The following is a 23,907-nucleotide window of genomic DNA, read 5'->3' as shown; positions in this document are numbered from 1 at the left end:
ACAAGAGTTTATCCGTTTTTCTGTGGAAAATGCAAACAAAGTTCCAAAGAGCCAATACAAAAACGGCCTGTACCTGTACTTGAAGGGCAGTTTGTGCAAAGCAGGACACGGTGACTGACGCAATGAGGTCACCCAGGGCAGACCAGGCCCGAGACGCTCGGGGAGCTGGCCGGAGCTGAGCTCCCCGGCTTCTCACGGGAGGGCAGGCTGCGCGTTGTTGCCCGTCGGCCCGCCCGGTTCCGGCCTGCTGTTTATAAGCAGCCTTCCTGTCTGTAAGCAGCGGGGGCTCTCAGAGTGCGGGGGCTGCTTTGCAGCTGTTTGGGGCCACCCACCCCAGGGCCCCCTGGGAACATGTTCCTCTGTGAACTCTGCAGAATGTATATCTTTGCCCGGAGACAACAGTCTCTCTTTTATCAACACATCTAAGCAACAGCAGTTGCTGTATCTCGTCACTCACTCTGCATCAACCGATAGAAACCGAAATGGGCTCGCCCCCCAGCCCGGTAGCGGCGACTCTCCCTCTGCGATGCTCAGTGATCCTTTAAACATCACAAAGTCCAAACCGAAGCGGCTCAGAGGCCCTGGACCCTTTCGGTCCCCGATCGTTGGGATTATTGGCCTTTCGAAGCCCCCAACTTCCTCTCCTTCACTTTCCCCTTCATCCCGGGAACGTTACCCCAACCACAGCAGGCTGTCCTTGGCGGCTGAGGGCCCAGCCAGCACGACTCGTCATTACTTAGGCATTCATTAAGTGCCTACTACGGGCCCAGACCTCTGGGCACCATGACTTATCCACATTTCCCCTTGGGCCCGCGGGGGAAACCAGTGCTCATTAAACATTTATTGCACGTCACATATTGTGCCATTCACACTCACACATGTGACCCCATCTGTTCTTTACAACAATCCACGCGGGAGATATGACTAAGTTCATCGTGTAGATAAAGAAAACCCAAGAGCTGAGAGGTGGAAGAACTTAACCAAAACAAGAGGGAGAGCGGCCATCAGATCCCAGGTCCGTCTGACCCTCTAACCTGAGCCCCCTCCACGGATTGTGTCCCAGGAAGATGCTGCATCAAAATGGAAAAAATGCGCACGGAGGGGTCAGGCTCTTGGGTCGGCAGGTGGGTCCAGGCTGAGCCCCGAGCAGCGTGCTGTGACTGGTGCTGGTCCTCCACCAAGGGGAGGACTGTAAAGCGTCCTGTGAATCCTGGCATTGGGGGTGGGGGGAGGAGTGGTGGTGGCAGGACGCACTGATGCTGGGCCACAGCAAGGACGTGGAGCCCTGTCCCCGGTTCACAGCAGCGCAGAAGGAGGAGTCCCAGAGCTAGGGCCACCACATCTCAGCAGGAAACGCCGAGCGAGTCCCTGGTCCACGGCACGTCTGGGGAGGCGCTCACGCCGGACCCTCGTGGAGGATGGGGAAAATGGATAGGACCCCAACACACGCCTATCGAAAAACCACACGCAAAGCGACCTTTCCGTCAACTTGGAGAGCGGTCTCCAGGGCTCTATCTTTCACCATTGACTTGGGTTAGGGATATTTCAGAGCCCAGGTTTTACATTTATTTTGTCCCTCTTTCCCCCCTAGGGGCATAAATGTTCCTTGGTGTTGCTGCTTAGTATAATTATCATTTTAATGGCTGCATAGTTCAAATTCACCAAGTGGATGGCCCTATCTCTCTCCTGCCTCCAAGGGGAACCTGGAAATCTAAACTAAGAAAATAATTCCGTAAAATGAAGAAAATAATACATGAGGATGTGTATTGCAAAATTATTTATAGTAGCAAAAAAAAAAAAAAAAAAAAAAAAAAAAGAAAAAGAAAAGAAAAATCCCAGACTGGGAACTATGGTAATGTCCTGCAATGAGAGGGTGGTTTAGTAAATCAGAACACAATGCAATTATGCCACCATTAAAATGATAATTACATGAACTATGTAACAACACGGAAAAAAAAAAAAGCCAACATTTACGCCTAACGGTAGAAAAAGCACAAAATAAAATTGCATGCCTGTGTGTCTACAGTGATGTAAAATAGTGTGCCCAGGAGGGAAAGGTCCCAGAAGCGATGACAACTTCCGTTAGGGTGGTCGGATGCTAAGGAATTCATTTGTAGAAAACGTATGTTAATGCTGACATAGCATTTGAACATAAATAAAAAGCGAGTTAAAAAACGTGTGCTTCAGAGACATTTTGCTAAGCTTAAAAACAAACTCTCCTTCCCAGGAGGTGGGAAGCAGGGGCTTTTGCTTTGCTTTCCTGCTTCCTTCTCTGCAGGGTAAGGGCTGGGCCCCAGGCCGAGCTGGACTGGGCTCCCAGACCCAGCGAGAGGGCTCCCAGACCCGGCAAGGCCAGCAGGGAAGTGCCCGACTGGACTGAAAGTTCGGTGGAAGAAGGTCACTGTACCTTTCCAGATACACTGTGAAGTAGAGAGCCGCGGGTTGGTAACTAAGTAGATAGTGAGCATTTTTCCTGAGAATTCTATGGGATTTTATTGGCTCTCTTGGTTTGCATGACTGGGGAACCACAGTGGTCCCGGCCTCCCTTGCCCCTCAGGGTCCCTGCTGGCTCAGAGGCCTCTCTGAGGAGGGGGGGGGGGCCCACCTCAACTGCCTGGCCTTGCTGGGCAGCCTACCCTTACCTCCGGGATTCTCCCTGTTCCCGGAGGTCTTTTGCCGGGAATACAGACAACAGAAGCGGCCGGCCAGCTAGGACACTGCTTGTGCAGAGAAACGACCGACCTGTCCCTGACCCAGAGCTGCCCACCAGCTGTTCTCCCTGACCGACCTCCTGAACACGGGGGACACCTGAGTCCTGGGGGTGCCGGGTGAAGGAGGGGCTCTGGATCAACAGGGGCCAAGGAGCAGGATGAACTAGGTGCCTCCAGCCATCTCCAAAGAGAACCCATTTCTAATCTTTGCCTTTTCTGCCACCTGAGAAGTGCCGTCTTGGTCTAGACATCTGCTTCAGTTCCCCCTGACGCGGGGTTGGCCTGCGGGTAGCACTTCCCTCAGGCGTCAGGCAGAGAGGAGGAGGGGGAAGAACCCTCTCCCAAGAGCCTGGCGGGAGCTCTGGAGGCAGGGACGTGCACGTTCAGGGGATGGAAGGACATCGATCGTCTCTGCTCCTACTCTCTGCTTCAGCGTCCTAGGCAGGTGGGCCACCCCCACCTCAAGTCTGATGCCCCTGCACTGCTGTCTGGCCAGCTCACTCCGGGCTGCCTCCAGGGACAACCAGGGACAAGGAGCCTGCCGTCCGAACGAGCCTGCTCCGGCTTCTAAAAGTGTCATGTGTTCAGGGATTTTCACCTAATCCAAGTGATCCAACTCGTCCTCCACCTACATCCTCTGAGTCTTTCTTCAGGTGGGACACGCCCACTTCTTAGCTGCCTTCCCGGTGGTGGTGGCGTTTGGGGACCCTCCGACAGCCTGGTGCTAACTGGGGACGCTGCCCCACTCCCTCAAGCCCCTGCTGCGAGGTCAGAGGGCAAAGCCACTGCCTCCCTTCCAGAAGTTCTTCCTCTGGGGAGGCTGCCCGAGATCCTCTCCACCTTCCCAGACCATTTCGGCATCTTCACGGCCATCGTCTCATCCAGCCTTTGTAAAAGCCCTCAAGGCAGGCAGAGAAGCTATCACTACGTCCTTCAGGCGGGGAAAACCCAAGTCCTAACACAAACTGCAAACCCTGGTCCAGGACCGTAAACAACAAGCCCGTCAGCCTGAGACTTGTGGGCAGAGCCCCGGGGGTCGCAGCCAGTGCCTGGCACACAGGAAGGGCCCGTGGCTTCCGTAGGGGCTGAGCTAAGAGGAGGGGAAGGTCCCTGGCAGGTCCCTCTGTGGTTGGGCCCGTGCTGGGCCTGGCTTTCTGCACCTGGGTGGATGTGTCCCCGGCCCCAGCTGTGTGGAGCCCCAGCGGCCCACAGCTCCGGGCAGGCTGCACAACGCCAGCCCCCACTGGCTGTCGCTCACGCCCCTGGGAAGCCTCCAGAGCTATGGGGCGTCTTGTCCCTGTGGAGGCGGCGGGAGGCCTGAGGCCTGCGGAGGGTGGAAAATCCTGGGAACCGAGCCCCAGCCAGCCCAGCCAGCACCTCATTAGGTGGCCCAAAGCTGGGGGGAGGGGGCATTTCAGGAACATTGTTGTTTATTTTTCTATTTTTAAACAAGTCTGAGGTCTCTGGGGGCACAAATGAAGTTATCAGAAAAGACATGAGGGGAATAAAGCCTCAAGCCAGCAGGCTGAGAAGGGCCCTTGGGACCAGGACTCTTGGAAAGCTGAGATGGGGTCTGTTTACCTTGTACTCCCCGACACAGGACTGGGACCAGGGTGCTGGACAAACATGTCCCCAAGCCCTCTGCGGCCCGTTCCCTTGGGTGCTGCCAGGGAATCCGGGCGCAGGCAATGCTTTTTAACTGATCCCATCAGTGTCGTCTCCACCTCGGGAAGGAAATCCGGATTCCCTTCTCACCTCAGCCTCGGGAATGGTTTTCCCAGGGGCAGGGAGCCCGGTGGGGCCACTGCCCCCATGGCGCCCGGGCCCAGCCCTCGCCCGGCCACCGGCTGGCTCTGTGGCCACACAGCCCCTCCACCTGCCTGACTTTCCATTTCCTCATCCGGCAGTGGGGCTGGCCACTTCCGCCTCGACCCCCAGATGCCTGTCACAGGGACAGGCAATGAGATGATGTGTCACCTGGGGAAGGCTGGCACCCTTACTTCACTGGATCCTAACACAGCCCTGACACGGCCCTGGAAAGGAGACTTGGTGTTCCCATCTTATTTATTTATTGTTTTAAAGTTTGTTTCTTTTGAGAGAAAGAGAGAGAGTTGCGGAGGGGCAGAAAGAGAGGAAGAGAATCTGGAGTAGGCTCTGTGCTGATAGCAGACAGCCCGATGTGGGGCTTGAACTCACAAACCTTGAGATCATGACCCAAGCCAAACTCACCAAAGTCGGACGCTTCACCGACTGAATCGCCCAGGGGCCCCTTGGCGTTCCCATCTTAAAGGTAAGGAAGCTGAGGTTCTGAGGGTTTGTCTGAACGACTCCCTGAAGCATTCAGACCCAGGCCTGGCTGGTCCACAATGCCAAACTTGGCTGGTCCACAATGCCAAACTGCCCCTCGAGTGCTCTCAAGGGTAGGACAGCTGCTGCTCTTGGGAGCTTTGGGAGAAATCATGAATCATGGACAGAACCAGGTAAAGGCCCGAGTGGGTTTGACTGCAGGAGACATACCTTCCAGAAGTGAGAGGTGTGGTAAGAGGCCAGGGGAGCGGAGCAGGACTTGTGGGCAACTTGTGGGCAGGACTTGCGGGCAGGACTTGTGGGGTTTGACCTGGAGACAACGAACAGTATCTACTTCCCAGGTCAGTGAGAGGGCCCAAAAAAAGATGTGGCACGTGAGGTGGCAGGAGAATGCTCGGACTCTGCAGATGAACCCAAAACACCTCTCCCGCCCTGCCCCGGACGACAATGTGACATATGGGCTGAACAACCGTCACTCCTGTGAGTAGAGGGGAGTGCTACGCATGACCCCCACCCAAAGGCCCCCCGGAGAGGCAGCCCTCAGCATCTCCCATCAGGACCCACTGGGGGAGGGGCTGCCCTTGGCCATCCCACGGGCTCCCTCCTCCCCCCTGCATCCCCAGCTTAGAGCCACAGGGCATCCGTGCCTCGCTCCGGGGTCCAGATAGAAAGCTGAGGCCAAAGTTCACCCAAGGCCAGTCCGTCAGCGGAGAAAAGAGCCACAAGTGGAACCCAGAGCCCTTCCCCCGCCTCCCAGGCTTTCCTAACTGCTTGTGTGGGAGGCATCATCACCCCCATTTGGAAGATGAGGAAACTGAGGCTCCGAGGTGAACAGCGACAGGGGCTCAGGGCCACTGGTGTCCGCCATGCGACGACCCACGCCGAGGGCCACATCCGTCTTCCCCTTGCTGACTGCTCACCCGCAGCAGAGGCAGCTTCCCACATCTCTGAGCTTTTTCTGAAACCAACCACTTCTTAATTCTTTGGCTGAATGTCTAAATACGGATTTTTGCCAATTCTGAGCCCTGCTAACTGATGAAGTTGTCAGAAAAAGATCTAATGATGCTTGAAAATGCAGGGAGTGAGCCAGCTGCCAAATTGCCCTCCCAGCTCTGACTCTGCATCAGAGTCGGGACCCTCCCCCCCGGGGAGAAGGAGGGAGTCGGCCGTGGAGCTGCTGGCGGAGGCTGCTGCCCTTCATCAGCTGTGTGACTGTGGACAATTTGCTTAACCCCTTTGCTCCTCTGCTTCCCAGCTGGAGGGGAGGATAATAACTTCCTCCTCGCCGGGAACTTTAAGGATTAAATGAGATGATGTGTCCGTGACATCCCAACACAGTGCCTGGCATAGCCCAGATTTCGGGGTAGGCCGGGAGGGTGGGACAGACGGGGTGGCCGGCTGGCCTGCACGCTGCTGAATGGACCCCCGTGGCCCTGGGTCTCCCGCCCCTCTGGGGAGGCGCTGGGTCTCTGATCAGCACCCGGTATTTATCTTGGGAGGGGGTGCTTGTGAACTAGCTTACTTCTCTCCTAGGAGTTGAAAGGCTCAGAGCGACCTCTTGCCCTGTGAGGTGGGGCCTCCGGGTGGGAGCCTGGGAGGCTGGGCTGGGGTGTCTGCGGGGCAGGACTGCCCCTGGGTTGTCTCTTCTCAGTGGAATATTTGTTCCACTGGGGAGTCTGGGCACTGGGCAGGGGGGGCGGGGGGGAGCGTGGCTTGGGGACTTGGGAATCAGACAATTCCCAGGCTTGCCACAGGAGCCCCGGGAGGCTGGGCTCTGGGAGGGGCCCTGACGAAATGACCTGGACCTAAAGGCAGGCCTCCCCAACATACAAGACCCACATGTGTGATCTGTCGCCAAGGGAGGGCTCGGGAGGGCATCTCGGCTAGAGATGGGAAAAGCCATTCCTCCCTCAATCGCCACCTGTGCAGGCCACCAGCTCCTGCCCGCCCTCCTTCCTCCTTCAGCCGCACCCGTGCATGTGCCACCTGCTCGGTGACCTTGATGTCATCTGCCCCCAGAAGATGGAGGAGAAAGAAGTATTTTTGCAATTGTGTGTGGACCTGGGGAGAGCTTTTCACCTCTCGTGGACTCAGTGTCCTCATCTGTAGAATGGGGATGTACCACCGTGCTTCACCCTCCTGCTGTGAGAAGCAAATGAGGCAGGGCACGCCAAGGGGCTTGTTGTTGTGTGCTTTGCATGAAACACACAACTAGTGGCGGGGGACACGTGGGGCTGGACAGTAGAATTGCTACAACCGTCCAATCTGCTTCTATTGTCAGCAAGCCAGGGAGGATATCCGAGGGGGCGGAGGGCCCAGGGCAGTGGCCTAAATACGGCATGAGGATTACCACTGGGTCCAGCTGTCCCGGCCTGGGCCGTGGGTGATCAGACAGCCCCTCCGGCCTGCAGGCTTCCCTCCGCGCTCCAGTCTCTGTCCTCTGGCTGAATACAGATGCTGAGAGGACTGCCCTAAGCTCATGGGAGCCAAGAGGTGAATGTTAGCGGCGGGCAGGCCAGCCCCCCCGTCAGGGATCTAACCTCAACAGGAGCTTCCTCAGGAGGCGGTGGGAGTTCAGAAGTGAGGCGTGGAAACAGTCTAGTCTGAAGCAGGAGGCCCGGGTTCCAACCTTGACTCGGCCTCTGACGGGCCCCGCGACTTTGTATGGGTCACGCGCTGCCTGTGGGCCTCCGTTGCTTCAGCTGCAAATGCCTGTCCGCCCTCGGGAGGTGCAGCGAGGTGGTAGCCATTGAAAGGCTCTGACAAGGTGGATCAAAAAGTGCACCAGGAAGACTCCCGAAGTCCCGGTACAGCCTTCCCACCGGCCCGATCTCTTCTCAGTTGGATAGGCAGGTTCCAGTCTCTCCAGCTGTGCCATCCACCTGCCAGGGAAAAGGGGCTTGGGAACCCACGGGCCTCTGGGACCCCTTCCAGCCCAGGCTCGGAAAGACGAAGCAGGATGGTCATTTATAGTAGCAGAGTTTTCAGTGGACGGAGTTTTCAGCCTACTCCCCTTGACCCTCTGCTTCCCCAGCTGTCAATTCGGATAATGACTCAGCGGCCAAGGCTGCTGGGAGAGTTGACGTGCAGGTGTCTCTGTGCCGAGCCACAGCCCTGGACCAGCCACAGGACAGCTCTGGGGGGGTCCTTCCAGAACCCTCAGGGAGGGGTGCTGTGCCTAGACGTGCCTGACTGCCCCAGAAGCCACTTGGCATCCTAAGAAGTGGGGAGGAGATGCTCACAGAGATGACCAAGCGTCTTGGGCAGGGTCTCTCCAGGCGCGCTACACCCCCCCGCCCCCGAGGGGGCCTGGGTGTGCCTGTCTGGGCTCCAGCATTTGGCACTGGGGTCAAGAGCTCGGCAAAGCCCCCACAGTTTGTGATTCTTCTATTTGTTCTTTACCCAGAATGCCATGAGAAAGGAAGCCCCCGAGACCTCACTCAACGCGCCGTGCATGGGAAACGCACGATAGTTATTATAGGGTAAATGGATGGAACCCGGTGTGAGAACCCCGTTCATCAGACTGAGTCCACAAATGTGTCTTATCCGTGGGAATTTCTGCCTGGTAAGGAAATCAGCTGGACAAGGAGTGTCATTTCCCAGGGGTCCTCAGGGAGGGAGGGGCTCCCAGAGAAGCCTGGCTACACTGGAGGGTGATGTGGGGACAGGAGGAGGGAATGAGCAGCACAGGAGCTCTGAGGACGCGAGCAGAGTGGAGCATTCAAGAGGCTGGGAGTGGGGAGCGGGAACATTCTGGGGGCAGCTGCTGCGTGTGGCATATTCTGAGACAGCAACAGTGAGGAGAGGCTGTCTTTGTAAAGCTTTCCTGAACGTCAGGAACGCAGGTGTTATTCCTGGGTAAAGATGACGGGCTGAACGCCTGCATCTATTTTCACTCTCTCTGACACCCACGAAAACTACTAGGAAAGGGAGTTTTTAGAGGCATCACCCACAGAAATGGAGAGAACACGAGAGAAGAGCAGCGCCTTGACACACACAGGAAGCAGGTGGGAACAGGATTGGTAACTGACCCGGCAGACATGAGAGCCCATCCCTGACCCCACAGCGAGAACAGCTAGCAGCCTGCTCTGCATCCCAGGACCCTTGGAAGGCTCTGGAGCCGGAAGCACCTGGCCGCACTGGAAATTCATAGAGGTCGGGAAAGGAAGATCGATTGAAGATGTTGAAAGCACTGGAGTTCTAGAACCCTCCACTCGATGCCGGGTGGCTGGCCCTCCCAGCCCCTGCACAACACCGGGAAAGGTGTTCTCGGGAGAGACTTAATAGAGGCTTTCTGCACCGGCGATGTCAGCCACATTGAGACCCGGGGATCAAATAAATATACGTGTGCTGAAGTCTGAGACCCCGGTAGCCCTCTCTGCAGAACTTTACCCCCATCCTCTCTAGGGAGACCTCAAGAAATAGCCCCCCTCGGCTCACCCTCCAGGAAAGCTCCCCATCGAAAGCCCACGCAGGGACTCCGGCTTTGGCCCCACTCTTCATTATGAGCAGACGATTTCCAGATAGCCAAGGAAGGCCTCTGACACAAAGCTGGAGACCCAAAGAAGCCGGGGGAGAAAGCACCGTGGAGAAAAGATAGGATAAGACGTTGCGTCAACATCCTAGACCTTAACGACAGTTTCCAGACCGAACGGGTCCTCTGTTTCCTGTACACGGACAGAAAGGCCCACGCCAACTCACGTCACTGGGAATTTCAGAATACTGGGGCCGAAGAGAAGAGCTGACAAAGTTTCCAGAAAGAAAAACTCAAGTTACCAAAAAAAAAAAAAAAATCGGGAAATGGAAAGGCTTTGGACTTCTCAGTAACAACAGCGAAAGCTAAAATGCACCCCAGTGCTGCTTTTCCAATTCCAAGGAAAACTGACAACCAGCCTGTAGTTCAATTCCGTGTAAACGCTCCATCAAGTGTGAGGGGAGAATAAAGACATTATCACCTGGGTCAGGTGTAGGTATGGTGGCAAGATGTTTACCTCCGTGAACCTTTTAGGAGGAAGCTACTAGGGGATGTGCGTCACCAAAACAAGGGAGTACACGGAGAGAAATTTAGCCAAGAAAATGGACCGTACAGGGGCGCCTGGGTGGCTCAGTTGGTTGAGCATCTGACTTCACGCTCATGGTTCGTGAGTTCGAGTCCCGCATCGCGCTCTCTACTGTCAGCACAGAGTCTGCGTCAGATCCTCTGTCCCCATCTCTCTCTCTGCCCCTCCCCGGCTCATTCTCTTTCTCAAAATAAATAAATAAGTTTAAAAAAGAAAAAAAAAAAAAAGAAAATGGAATGTACAGAAAGCATCTCACTCCTGAAAGCCTTAGGGGAGACTTTCAGGTGATTGGCAGAGGTTTAGTGTGAACTTAATGATAAGTACGTAGAAGCATAATCAAAAGCAATGATTACATCCAGGAAAGACAAAAACAAAAAACGTGCAGAAAGGGAAAAGTAACCATAGCCGATTTCCTGGCTCAGCTCTGAGTAGCATATGGAGTCATAACAACGTATACACTGAATCCTGATCCAATCGAAACATTTATATACCTACACTGGGAGTGGGGGGGGGGATAGGAGCGCGGTGGGGGATGGACATGGGGGAGGGAAGCGCTAAGCCTCTTCTCTAGGAGGCCAAAGGCCGAGGTATGAAGAGGGGGCCATACAAGAGCCCTCTCCAGGGATAGGGAGGCAAGAGCCAAGAATCAGCTGAGAGCTGCAAATGTTTGCTTCCAGAAAAGGAAAATGAGGGTAACCCTTGTAGGGCAACTTGACTCTTGGCGTGCATAAACAATTTTGATTTGAAAACTTAAAAAAAAAAAACCCTTTTAAATAAAAAAAATACACTCCCATTCCTGCCCCCCTGCTACCCTGGTAGTTTCTCCAAAGTCTGAATAAGTATGAGGACTCTTCGTTTGCTGAAAGCCTTGGGAGTGGGTTCTTTGCAAAGTATTTGAAGTGGATAGGCCCAGCCTCTAAGTGGGCATCAGAAAGGTTCAGAGAAACTGGGGACAGACAGAAACTGACACGGAGCTGGAACCTTAGGAGCCACACCCACAGGGGCTCCTGCTACCTCGGGCAGGTTTCCTAACCTCTCTGTGCTTACAGTGCAGAGTTGATGCTGGAGGCAAATGCAGAAGAGGCCAGGCTGTGCACACACCCCACCTGCCGTCAGGAACCCCGGAGGGGGAGGCAGGAAGAGGCCCGAGAGCAGCGTGGTGGCCCCTTCAGTGTGCGAGCTCTGAGACCCCAGGATCTCCCACAGGTCCTTCCACCCGCCATCCTGGGCCCGGAAACCAGAAACCTGGGTCACACTGTGCCACTACTCATCCAAGTTTACAGAAAGCAAGATGGTTATTTACAAGAACAGAAACATTGAGCTAATTCGCTTTCAAATACACCAAAGAAAGCCGCAAAGAGAAAACAGAAACTTCTGAGTGGAAAAGAGCCACTGTGTCCCCGTCCTCAGGGTTCCCCCCTCCCCGCCCCGCGGCCCTCGGCTGCCCAGGCAACTCTCTCGCCTTGTTCATCTGTTGATGGGCAGACCCTTCCCAATATTAACCAACCCACTTTTTCCACCAGTGAATCCAAGTTAAGAAAACAGAACTTTCTTCCCAGACCACTCAAGCCCCTGAGCCAAGTTATAGCTGTACCCGGAGCTCCCTGGGGCCCAATTCTCACAGCCTTTTCCAGAGATGTGTTCTGGGCAGTGTGAGTCAGACTGCTCCCATCCTTGGGCCCTGAGGACCCAGGGACACTCGGGCCCTCACCCCCCAGCAAGCCTCTCCTTGCTCATTTCGGGAAGCGAGCCTCCCTCTGCGACCAAGATTGGAAAGACCTGGAGGGCAATTTGGTCCTCGATCCCCAAAAGCTAGTCTGAGGACCAGTGATGACCGGTGACGAAGTGCTTAATGACCAGGAGCAAACGTAGAAAAAGAAGCATAAAAAAAAAGATGTGTACGGGAAGAACTGTTCTTGCTTCTGGGATTAGATCCTTCTTATATTTTTGATCTAGAATGAACACGCTTAAAAAATGAAATGATGGTGATGGTGGATCCCATCGTTTGTAAATGTCCTTACTTGGCCAAATTGGAAAGCTGGCGTCTCTAATGGTTCTTTCTCAAAAAGAGAAAAAAAAATTGGGGGGGGTGGGGTGGGGGTGGGGGGAGTTTTATCGGACACTGAACATCCAAAGTCTGGGACGTACTATGGAGGTGGACACAGAAGACAGCAAGAACGAGTTCCAGGGCCAGAGCCCCAGGCTCGGGAGGTGAGGAGGGAACACCCCGGCCACAGGCTTGTCTGGCCCCGCTTCACACCCTTCAGTGACAGGGAACGCGTGCCCTCTGCATGCAGCTCTACTGATTAGAAAGCGCTTCCTCATACTGTCACGACACCTGCATCCTTGGACCCAGGTCTATGCCTGGGAGCACCTAGAGCCAGGCCTCTCACCTGCTTTGGAAAACGGGCTCTCCACGCGGCACCCCTCCCGCCCAGTCTCCTTTGCTTGGGGTCTATTTGCTTCCTCACACCCTGAATCATTCCCCTTGGGAAGTGACTGGCCTCAGATCACTTAACTAGCAAGTGAGTTCTAACCCAGCAGCAGTGGTCGGGTGTCCCAAATGTGTGAGATCGTTCTGGCTGTTCAGAACCAGCTGGAAAAGGAACAAAGAAACCAACATGGGGAGGGGGGGTGCGGGGAACCATGCAAAAAAGTCCAGAGGATCCCAATAAACACTTCACATATCTGCTTAGAAAAAAATCTGAAAGGAAATAAGGCAAAAGAGTCATGATTGTCATCCCTTAAGGTGAGCTACCCTGACATTTTGTATTGCATTTTGACTTTTCTGTTTTCTGGGTTCTTTTTTTTTTTAACGTTTTATTTATTTTTGAGACAGAGAGAGACAGAGCATGAACGGGGGAGGGGCAGAGAGAGAGGGAGACACAGAATCGGAAACAGGCTCCAGGCTCTGAGCCATCAGCCCAGAGCCTGACACGGGGCTCGAACTCACGGACCGTGAAATCGTGACCTGAGCTGAAGTCGGACGCTTAACCAACTGAGCCACCCAGGCGCCCCTGTTTTCCGGTTTTTCTACAACAATCTGGTTTGTATTTGTACAATGGAGTAAAGCGATGGCCATTCAGAGGGAAGAGATAAGTAAAATTAAAGAAGTCTGGTCCCAAGATCCCGTCTCAGTTCCCAGTCACTGTCCAGTAAAGTGCCTGGGGGTCTGGCGCTCCAGAGGCGGCCTGGGCTGGTGCTCCCTGGGGGCAGCGGCTGCCTGCACACACCCCCACAGCCCTCCCACCACCGTGGGACGCAGACCCCAGGCCACCCTTCTGCCCCTCCTCTGTTCTCAAGCTTTGCAGTCTCTCACCCTTCACCTGGCTCCCTGCCCCGGAGACGGAAGAGAGCAGCGGACAAGGGGGAAAAAATGGAGGGTGCGGAGGACTGTGGCTCATCCCTGCACTTGTTACACAGCAGAGGGCAGACACATTGTTTTGCAGACAGGGATTCATGCTTAGAGGGAGACGGCACATGTGGAGTGATGGAGCCGGGCCCTGACCCGGCCCTCTGATGCCAGTGTGGCGTGCGTTCCTCTGGGGCTCAGGACAGAGCCCCCAGGCCCGTCTAGGGTGCTCTGGGGCCACGTGGAGTGCCAGCCCACGCGTCACCCCTCACTCTCCAAGCCGGCCCTCCATGGCTGGTCTTTGCCAGGCGCTCCCCCTGTGCCCCCAGGGCGCCTTGCAGACCCAGAGCTCAGTCAGCACTGAGCCAAGCCCTGATCAGAGCAGAGGCCCCCGGTTGGAAGTGGGGTCAGAGCCAGCCAGGCTCTGCGGTCACGTAGCCCGAGCAAGGTGTTTCCCTCTTGGGGCTTCAGTTTTCTGAGGGGTAAAGCCGGGGCAGAGAGCATTTGGCAGTGATTCCCTGGTGGTGCCTGATTTTAAGGCTTCACCTTCTGATATTCCGAGACTGCCCGAGTGACACTGTCCCCCATCTGGGGAGCGGAGGGCACAAGTTTCCCATTCGGTCCCAGGGCCCGAGTGGATAGCCTCCTTCTGAGACACGCCCCAGCCAGCACGTGTCTGGGTGTCTGAGCACACGCGTGTGTGTGCATGGATGCGTGGGGGGCGGTGGGGACTTGGAAGTGTGTGTGTGTCGGGGGTGAGGGGGTGGGGGTGTGTGTGCGAGCAGGGGGTACCAGGACAGGCCCCCGTCTGCCTGGGCCAGACACATCCTCCAACTATTTCACCTTTTTGAGGATTGTGCTCCTTTCCTCTCCAAGACCCCGGCTCCAGCTCCCCCATCCTACTCCCCCCCTCACCCCCCTTCTCACTCCTTTGTTTTCTCTGTTCCTGCCTCCATGTCAAGCCCCAGCTCTGTGCTCTTTCTTGGTCTCTGCCCAAAACAAGCTCCCTCGCTTCGGAGATGCTACAGAGCCCTAGTTGAATGTGTGTCCCCTCCACCTGTGCAATCTCCTCCTTAGGACCCTACCCGAGTCCCCAGCCCTCTTCTAAGAGGCGCCCACGGCTTTCAGAGCCCGCCCTGTTCCAGACAGAAGAGAAGACGGGCTCTCGTCGCACAATGACAAATTCAAACCATTATTCTGCCGAGATCCGAATGAAAAATCGGGAAAACTGACACCGCCATGATTTGTTAACCCGACACTGCCTTGCTACGCACTGCACAAATTTTAATTAAAAATCTTAGAAGTGATTGGGGAGCCCTTTTATTGTGACTCTCTGGCCTCTTCCGGGTGCTTTGCGGGGAAGGGCAGAGCCTTGTCACAGCAGGAACAAAAAACTCAAGGATGGTCCTTAAAAGATTGGTGGTGGTGGGCGGCCTGGGGGGATGCAGCGAGCCTTCGGGAGCATGTGCAAACAACCCCCAGCCACCCCCACCACTCCACCCATTTCACAGGTGGGGAGACTGAGGCACAGGGAGTGGTTTGTACAAGGACTCTGCTATTACAAGCACAAGATGTGTGTGTGTGTGTGTGTGTGTGTGTGTGTGTGTACTGGGTGTATGAGTTATGAGATTTGGCCCAGGAAACTGGGAAATCTAGGAGAAGATATGAACATCTGGCCCACCTCTCTTATCTATCAGGCTCTCACTCAGGGAGGATCAGCTAAATTCAGGGGGAGAGGATAAAGGGACCAAGAACAGAAATGCACGTGTCCTTCTTTCCTGTAGTCACACCTGGAGATAGACAGAGGCAGGTTGGGATGACAGTCCCCGGGCTCCAAGTCTTGCTCCTGGCTTCTCAGGGAAGAACCTGAGAAGGTTCTCAGTCGTTCTAGAAAAGCCCTAGTCCAGTGAGGCAGCCTGAGCAGAAGAGAAGGGCTGAGGAGGGGCTGGGAGAATGACCCGGGGTGGCACCCTGGTTTCCCCTAGGCCCGAATGATTCTGCAGGGGATCCTCGACCTTCCTGCTTATCTCATGTGGGGCATAAAAGAGAGGAGAGAGAGCTGGCTGGTGCAGGGTCCTCTGGTGGGGGAGGGGGCGTCAGGTAAATGGCCGGCAGGAAGCCGGAGGGGGGTGCGGTGCGGTGTTTAAGCTGAGGCTCAAAAGGGAATCACAAGCAGGCTCTGGAAGATCAGTCAGCAGAGCCAGGGGGACCTCGGCTAGGCCTGCCACCTTCACCGATAGGACCTGGAACACATGGCATTGCCCCAGTGCACCTCTGACCCTCACCGAGAAATGGTGACTGTTGCCATGCCTGTCCTGCCTATGAGACTGATACAAGGATAAAGTGAGGCCAGATTCATATGAAAAGTCCTGGGTGGGGAGGGGGGGGGGGCGCCTGGGTAGCTCAGTCGGTTAAGTGTCTGACTTCGGCTCTGGTCACGATCTCACCGTTTGTGAGTTCGAGCCCCGCGTTGGGCTCTGTGTTGACAGCTCAGAGCCTGGAGCCTGCTTTGGATTCTGTGCCTCTCTCTCTCTCTGCCCCTCCCCTGCTCGTGCTCTGTCTCTCCCTCTCTCTCTCGAAATAAATAAACATTAAAAAAAATTTTTTAAAGAAAAGTGCTGGGGAAGCATGCCCTGCTGGGCCCATGCCTGGAGGTCCAAGAGCCCCTCTGGAGATGTTACCACCAGACGGCCCACGGTCAGAGTGCCCTCCCCTCCCCCAGTGTCCTCCACCCCTCCGTGGCCCCCAGTGGCACCTCCCCCTGCCCCCATCCAGCACTCACCCTCAGGGCCGGCAGGGAGCTGACCTGGTCTGTGGTCAGTGTCGCCTCCTTGTAGTGCTTCCCAGGGGGACAGAGCTTCAGGAAGGTGTCATGGATGCTAAGAAGAGAGGCATGATGAACTGCAGGCTCAGCTCATGAACTGCAGACCGTGTGCCTCTGTCCCCCCAGGATCTCTGGAGGAAGGGGACTTACAATTGAGTGACATAGCAAAGGCAGTTAGACCTTTCATTCCACCCTTCTAGAAACATCCTTGAGGAGTCCAGGGTGCCCAACACACAGTAGGGGGTGCAAAGATGAGCCGGGCATGAGGAAAGGTGTGTGAGTGTGCTCTATAGCATGGAACATACGCCACAGGTGTTCGTTATAGAATGTCAGAGCTGGAGGGGACATCTGTGGTCACACGGTCCAGTCCCTCACTTGCAGATGGAGAAGCCCGCAGGGCCTTGGGGAAGCCAGCGCGCAACCCCAAGCCATCTGCCCAGCCCGAGGGGTGAGGGGTGGGGGGTTAACACACGCTGGTGACAAACGGTCTCTAGAGCCAGACAGACCTGAGTTCAAGTCCTGACTCTGCCCTCTGGTAGCTCTGAGACGCTGAACAGGGTTCTGACACCACCTGAGCCCCAGTCTCCTCATTGTCACGGTGGGGCCAATCTCCCCTCACAAATATGTGAGGAGTAAACGGGAGGAGGTGTATAAAGGTCAGCTTGGCGTTGCGTAGGCCCTCAGGAGATCCCAAGCTTCATCCACACCCCTGTCTGTGCTCCCGTCCTGCAGCTCAGACACGCTGTGCCCTGCCTCCCAGAGCTCGGCCCCAGACCATGATGGTGGGTGCCCTCTAACCTGACCTGGGTCCCTGGGCCTGCCCTTTCTTCTTCCCCTAGGATCCTTCCTGCTCCAAAATTACCCTCCTTTGGTCCTTTCCTTCTCTTCTGCCCACCATCCAGCTTCTCATCTCGGCCGAGCGCTAGGAGGCGAGCATCTGGCCAAGTTAATCCCTACTCGGGAAAGTGACTAACAGCCCCTCACTGTCACCTGCGGGGTGTGTGGTTTGGTGACCCAAATGAACCTCTGATTGGTGGGATTTAGGGACATGTGACTAAGTGAAGCCTCCAGAGGGTGATTTTGCCAGTGAGGATTTGCAGGTAGAGAAGAGGCCCTCCCAGGGCCCTGATTATGGTAAATGGAGGCCCAACACCAGGAGAACTGACAGCCAGGATCTGCTCCCCATCCGGCCTCTCATGTTTTCACAGCTCACCGACTGGGAAAATGTCCTTTAGATCCCGGCCGTGGGAGAGTAGAAAGAACATCAGCTGTGTCTGTGCTCTTACTGTTTTCCCACTGGCTGCCCAGGCGCGGCTCTGATCTCTCTGGTGCCTCCCACCGCCCTTGCCCTCTGGCTTCCAGATGCTTCCGGATGGCTTTGACCCAAGGGAGGCACCATAGGGAGACTGGAGGTAGTGAGAGCCTGGTGGGGTGTGTCCCCCTCCCCCTTCCAGCCTTGGCCGGCTCTGGTAGTGTCTGTGTCTGTGTGATCCCTCCAATGTTCACTCAGCTCCGGCGCTTGACTGGGCCGTGGGCCTCGGGGGCAGTAATCGCTAGTCCCTGGCTGTTTCCTTCAGCCTCTGAGAGCAGTCCCTTCACTACAAAGTCCCTTCAAAGACCCCAACTGAGCGTATGATCTGTTTCCCCGCTTCCTGCTGGAAGGCTGCCAGATCAGTCAGGGGGACCCATTTGGACCCTGATCCCTCTCCCACTAGCTGTGTGATCTGAAGCAAGTTGTTTGACCTCTCTGAGTAGAGAGACCTAGGCTTCAATCCTGACTCTGCCGGATGGAGAGCTAATCCCCATCACTGGCCTTGTGCTGACTCATGTCAAGGGCCTGAAAACAGGAGCCAGACCGGTGCATGGCTATTCGCGAAGAACAGGCTCCATCAGCCTCGTAAGGGGCCCTGAACTTGTCACCAGACACTTCTCTGAAAGTTCGGGAGGGAGCCGAAAAGCGGGGTATGGAAAAGGTGAGGGGAAACATTCTCCAGGAAAGCACGGGGGACACTAAAAGGCATCGAGGAGAAAAGGAAGGCCATCATCCCCGGAGGACCCAGTGGCCCACGAAGGGAAGGGACAGGGGGGAGGGGGCGGCAGGAGCTGTCACTGTCACTGTTAGAACTCCGGCCTGAGGTGAGAACAAGCAGACTGACTTTCAGTAAGTTGTACTAATTTTTTAGAATTCTCTTGAGGTCCCAGGGCGCCTGGGTGGCTCAGTGAGTGAAGCCTCCGACTTCAGCTCAGGTCATGATCTCACAGTTAGCGAGTTCCAGACCCGCGTCAGGCTCTGCACTGACAGCTCAGAGCCTGGGGCCTGGAGCCTGAAGCCTGCTTCAGATTCTATTTCCCTCTCTCTCTCTCTGCCCCTCCCCCTCTTGTGAGCACTCTCTCTCTCTCTCTCTCTCTCTCTCTCTCAAAAATAAATAAATAAACATTTAAAAAAAAAAAAAAAGAATTCTCTGAGGTCCTGCGCCATTATGGAGGGCGCCGAGGATGGACTGCTCCCTGGCTCCCCACGGGAGTGGCCCGAACCCCACAGCGGGTTCTTCAGGCTGTGCAGCCCCCACCCCCAAGGATCCACCCCTACCCAGGTGTGAGTTCCTCGGCCCCGCCCTCCCCCCCAGAGCTTTCTGGCGGGGAGGGCTGCTGTGGGGAGGGCCTTGCCCAGATTTCATGCCATCCCAGGCCTCCGAGTGGGTGGGCTGCCCGCAGATGAATCGTGGCTGCATCTCAGCTGCCACAAAACGTTCTCCTCCTCCAAATATGGATCAGCCGGCTCTAAATGGAACTCTGAATTAATCACTAATGGACTCAAGAGTCAAAGCCATTTGAAAAACTCACACATTCAGCCTGCCAGAAATCAAGGAGCCCATGCTGTGGCTCCCTCCCAGACGAGGGGAGGGGCCGTCGGCGGGCTCAGAGGCCCCAAGACAGGGGAGACCAGCCCTGCAGCTCACACTCTGCGGGACCTTGGACCTGCCACAATCCCTTCTTGTGCCTCAGTTTCCCCTCTGTAAAATGAGAGACTCAACGATCCCTCCCGCCCCCAGCGCCCTCCAGTTCGGGCATCCTACGGCTGCTTCCGTACCTTTCTCTGCACCCTTGCCTCTGAGGCCCTCTGTAGTGGTGTTCAACTGGGTCCCACGTTAGAAACCTGTGGAGACTCTGTGAAAGGACCTGGGCCCACCCCTAGAGGGTCTCATTCAAGGCCAGGGAGGGGGCAGGACCTCTAAGTCCCGCGAGCTCTCGTGTTCCTCTTGTCCAGGCAGGACTGAGAACACGGCTCCGTTGCCAGTCTCCGCATCTACTCTTTTCCTCTGGGCTCAGCTCCCCGGACCATGGGGTCAATAGTTCTTTGCCCAACAGCACAGCCTGAAGGTATTTTATAAATAGCCCTATCTTTAGCCTGAAAAGGTGGCTTTTATGGTCTGCTCCTTTCAAGCTGTGTGGCTTGGGCAAATCACTTCATTTCTCTGAGCCAGTTTCTTCATTGGAAAAGAAAAAAAAAAAGACAGAGAGAGAGATAATAATAGCATGAAAATAACAGCTATACCACATAGTCAACACTGACCCACGTGCCGGGGGCTGCTCTAACCCCCTGACATGCATTCGATCACTTAATTGTCCTAATAACAACCATGCGGGGTTAGGTTCCAGGACTTGATATCATGCTTTTTATAAGTGTGGGAACAGGTTGAGCAAAGGCTCAGCAAAGGTAAGAAACATCACAGAGCTAGAAGGTGGCAGAGCTGAGTCTCGAACGAACGCAGGCCTCTGGCTTCAAGGAAGCAAGCTTGTAACCACTCTGCCTGCTGACCTTCTGGTGCCCCAGGAGGACCAGCGCTAATGGCCAGGATGGGGCCTGGAGGCTAGAAAGTGTTGGGCACTCAGGGGCGCTAAGAGGAAAGAGCGGCCTCATGGCAGGGGCTGGGGGCAAAGCTTCAGGCTCCCAAAGCGGACCTACATGCAGCCCAAGGTCATGACAGGAGAGGTCACTGAGGGTTACAGAGTAATCCAAACTGCTCAGACGGAGGCGGGCCGACCTGGGCTCCAACCGTGGAGGTCAAAAGGAAGCCACACGTGCCCTCTTCGGCTCAGGCCCCAGAGGCAGAGTCCGCAGCCACAGCTGCAGATAAGAGCCTGCGAGGGCTGGTGCACCGAGCCCAAAGAGACATCTGGAAGGCTTCTCCGGGAGCAATTCAATCAGAAGTCAGGGAGGGCTGACCTGGAACTGAGGCTGAAAGGGACTTTCTCTTTAAAAGACCAACGAGATGAGATAGAAAATCCCCACAGGCTAGAAACTTAGGGTGGACAGACCCCTTCCTGGAGGGCCAAGCCCAGGCAGCCTGGCACAGGGAAGGGGCGGGCTCGAGGACCAGAGCCTGTCACATGTGGTCTGCCCTCCCAGTGTGCATCCCCTGCAGATCTGGTGACCAGGCCTCTATGGCCTATGCAAATCACAGGTAAGAGCGTGGGAACATGCTAGATGAGGCAGAGCCACCCTCTGGAGGTTACTCCTGTCTGGTGGTGTCCTGGATACTTTTTTTCAAATGCACTGATCTATCCAACTGCATTGCCATCCAGGCCGCATTTCTTTGTCACATTAGTAGGAAAATCACAACACGTCTTCAGAGGCCACATAGGAAAACTGTCTAAAAGCGACTGGGGCTTAGTCTAGCCGAACTTGGCCACTTTCTCCGGTGCCATCAGCTTCCTAAGCCACTGCAAGCGCCACTGGGTGTCCGTGTCAAAGCTGCCCCTTCGCTTTCCAGACAAGGCACCGACACTAACACTGATAGGGCCAGTCCTCCGGGTCCCCTCCGACAAGCTAACCTATGATCGCCGCGTGCACGCTGTGTGTGTCCTTCCAGAGATCTTCCCTTTGTGTGTGTGTATGTGCATGTAGAACCTTATGTTTTACAAAAACGGAAGTACCCTGTATATACCAGTCTAGTTTACCAGAGTAACACAGTTTCCTTACTAGTTTTAATGGAGCATGTCCTCCAAAAGCTTCCTCAGACAGCATGCATTAGAGGTACTTCTTAAAAATAATTTGCATGTCAAAAAATAGTCACTTCACCTTCACTTTTGATTAATAGGTTAGCTATGACTTAATTCTATATTGGGATTTTTTCCTTATAATTTTGAAGGTCTTGGGGCACCTGGGGGGCTCAGTTGGTTAAGTATCTGACTCTTGACTTGGGCTCAGGTCACGATCTCACAGTTTGTGAGTTCGAGCCCCACATCGGGCTTTGCACTGACAGCGTGGAGCCTGCTTGGGATTCTCTCCCTCCCCCTCTCTCTGCCCCTCCCCCGCTGGCTCTCTCACTCTCTCTCTCTCTCCTCTCTCTCTCTCTCTCTCAATAAATAAATAAAAAAGCTTTAAAAAATAATAATAATTCCGAAGGTCTTTAGCTGCTGTCTTCCAACCTTTCTAAGTCCCAAACCATTCTGATTCCTGGTCCTCTGTATGTCTTTTGTCTCTGTTTTTTTCTCTACAGAGGTTTTTAGGCTCTTATTATCTCTGGTGTTCTGAAATGTTATGATGACATGATTTAACGTAGGCTTTAAATTGTTCTCTTCAAATAGCTAGTGTCCCTCAGCTTCCAATTCATACCTAACAAGTGGGGCTCAAAAACGCCGACCCGGAGCTCGTCCCTGCTTATCACTGGGCCTGGCGGCCCTGAGGCTGGAGCCTGTGTGCTCGGCTCTGTCCAGATGGTAAGCACCTCTCTTCTGCTGGGCTGGGGAAGGGGTGCTGAGCGGTTGGCAGAGCAAGAGAAGGAGTCACATGGGACTTCCAGTCAACCTTCTGGGCCCGGACGGAGCACTCACACACCAAACCAGTCACTCTCTCTGCAATCCGATGAGGAGGGCGCCTGCAGCCTCTCCATGCTGCATGACGCTTGTCTTTGGCCCGGAGCCTTCCCTGCTGGACAGCAACCCGCATGACAAGAGGGACTGTGGGCTGTTCCCCATTATGCTCCCAGGGTCCTCACAGGGCACATTCCAGGCCCCGAAGAGAGGCTTGGAGAGGGAGCCTGGGCTTAGAGCGATTCAGTAATGCATCCAAGTTTATCCAGCCAGGCTTCCGACCTGTTTCCTAAGTCCTTTCTTCCTTCCCCCCATCACCCCGAGGAGGCCCTGTCCACTTCCGTGATTATGTGAAGAAATCCTGCGTTGGATCCCATAGTGGTTTAACGCCTGAGGTTTCACTCAACTCAAGCTGGGCCCTGGGAATCACGGTGTCAGCTCTCCTGACTGGGTTCTGTCTCTGCCCTCCCTGTTCCAGCCTCATCTCCGGGGCTCCACAGCACTGGGCAGGAACCACACTCAGGGACCAGCACGGGGCTGTACCAGGATGAGACCTCAGCTCAAGGGGAGGCAAGGGGCCCCTCTACTCACCACAGGATTTCATTCCTGGTCAGGAAGGTCAGGGCCTACAACAAACCACAGAGAGATGACCTGCCCACTCCGTCCGGCCCTACCCCGGCCCCCTGCGGAATGGGGAGCTTCAGGGACTGGGAAGGAGAAGCCCATTTTCTCATCCCGTAGCTGGTGAAACGGAGGCACCCCAGCCCTCTGCAGGGGACGCCCCCAGTGGTGGCAGAGGAGAAAATGGTGCCCTTCTCTCCTCCCCAGGCTCTGACAACATGGAGAGAGGATTGAAGCCACAACTAAAACCCTGGGCTCTGGAGCAGGAGACAAATGGGGGAGGGAGCCTCAGAGTACTGGCCAGGGCTCACATGGACGCAGGTTCAATGGCCACCACATCCTTGCCTGGGAAACTCTCCACCTGCTTCGGGAAGCTCCCCGCTCTTCCCAGAATCTCCTGGCCGATCTACCCACCTGGTATTCTTCCAGGTCCTCCCAGTGCATCTGGTGCCTCAAACATTGCCCCATGCCAACCCCCCCTTCTCTATGCTGCAGTAGGACCACAGCCCCAAGGGCCCAGCAGGTAATGTGACCAGGTGATCCGGTTGCCATGGTGACCTACATTCCACCTTCTGCCCATTCTACTCGATTGAGCCTCTGAGTGGGCAAAGAAACAGATTCTTTGGGTTCCCAAGACTAATAGGCATCACCCGCCTTACACCGAAACGACAACCAGAAGGCAACCCACTGGCAGGGTTGAGAGTCATCCTGTTGGCTCAGGAGTCACACCGGCTGGGTTCAAACCCCAGCTCTGCTACATGCTGACAAGACATGTGACCTTGGGCTAGGTACTCAGCCTCTCTGGATCTTACTTTCCTCAACAGTAAAACGAAGGTGATAATTGTGGGATTCTTGTGAGGATTATTTGAGTTAATACAGGTAACAATGTTGGCACATTATAGGTGCTCAATAATCTTAGTTAGCTATTAGAACCACATCCCAAGGGGCGCCTGGGTGGCGCAGTCGGTTGAGCGTCCGACTTCAGCCAGGTCACGATCTCGCGGTCCGGGAGTTCGAGCCCCGCGTCGGGCTCTGGGCTGATGGCTCAGAGCCTGGAGCCTGTTTCCGATTCTGTGTCTCCCTCTCTCTCTGCCCCTCCCCCGTTCATGCTCTGTCTCTCTCTGTCCCAAAAATAAATAAACGTTGAAAAAAAAAAAAAAAAGAACCACATCCCAAGTACGGTGCCAAGTGTGGGGACATAGTGATGAATAAGCA

The 23,907-nt window shown here is 55.2% G+C and overlaps 1 protein-coding gene across 3 annotated transcripts in view; it reads right to left on the bottom strand.

The window, feature by feature from the left end:
* The window catches only part of CIB4 (calcium and integrin binding family member 4), a 50,136-nt gene extending 26,940 nt beyond the window's left edge, over positions 1 to 23,196 (bottom strand). For all 3 annotated transcript variants that reach the window (XM_047853969.1, XM_047853970.1, XM_047853968.1), the window contains exons 1-3: positions 23,107 to 23,196; positions 22,663 to 22,697; positions 16,213 to 16,309 (exon numbers count right to left, since the gene is read on the bottom strand). In XM_047853969.1, the coding sequence (XP_047709925.1) occupies positions 16,213 to 16,309; positions 22,663 to 22,697; positions 23,107 to 23,160 (186 nt within the window). In that variant the 5' untranslated portion in view covers positions 23,161 to 23,196. The remainder of the gene's footprint in view (positions 1 to 16,212; positions 16,310 to 22,662; positions 22,698 to 23,106) is intronic.
* Positions 23,197 to 23,907: the final 711 nt, after the last annotated feature.

Source organism: Prionailurus viverrinus, chromosome A3 (assembly GCF_022837055.1).
Source record: "Prionailurus viverrinus isolate Anna chromosome A3, UM_Priviv_1.0, whole genome shotgun sequence".
Lineage (NCBI taxonomy): Eukaryota > Metazoa > Chordata > Mammalia > Carnivora > Felidae > Prionailurus > Prionailurus viverrinus.
The sequence above is the reverse complement of the archived record's forward strand: the minus strand, read 5'-3'. Positions and strand labels throughout refer to the sequence as shown.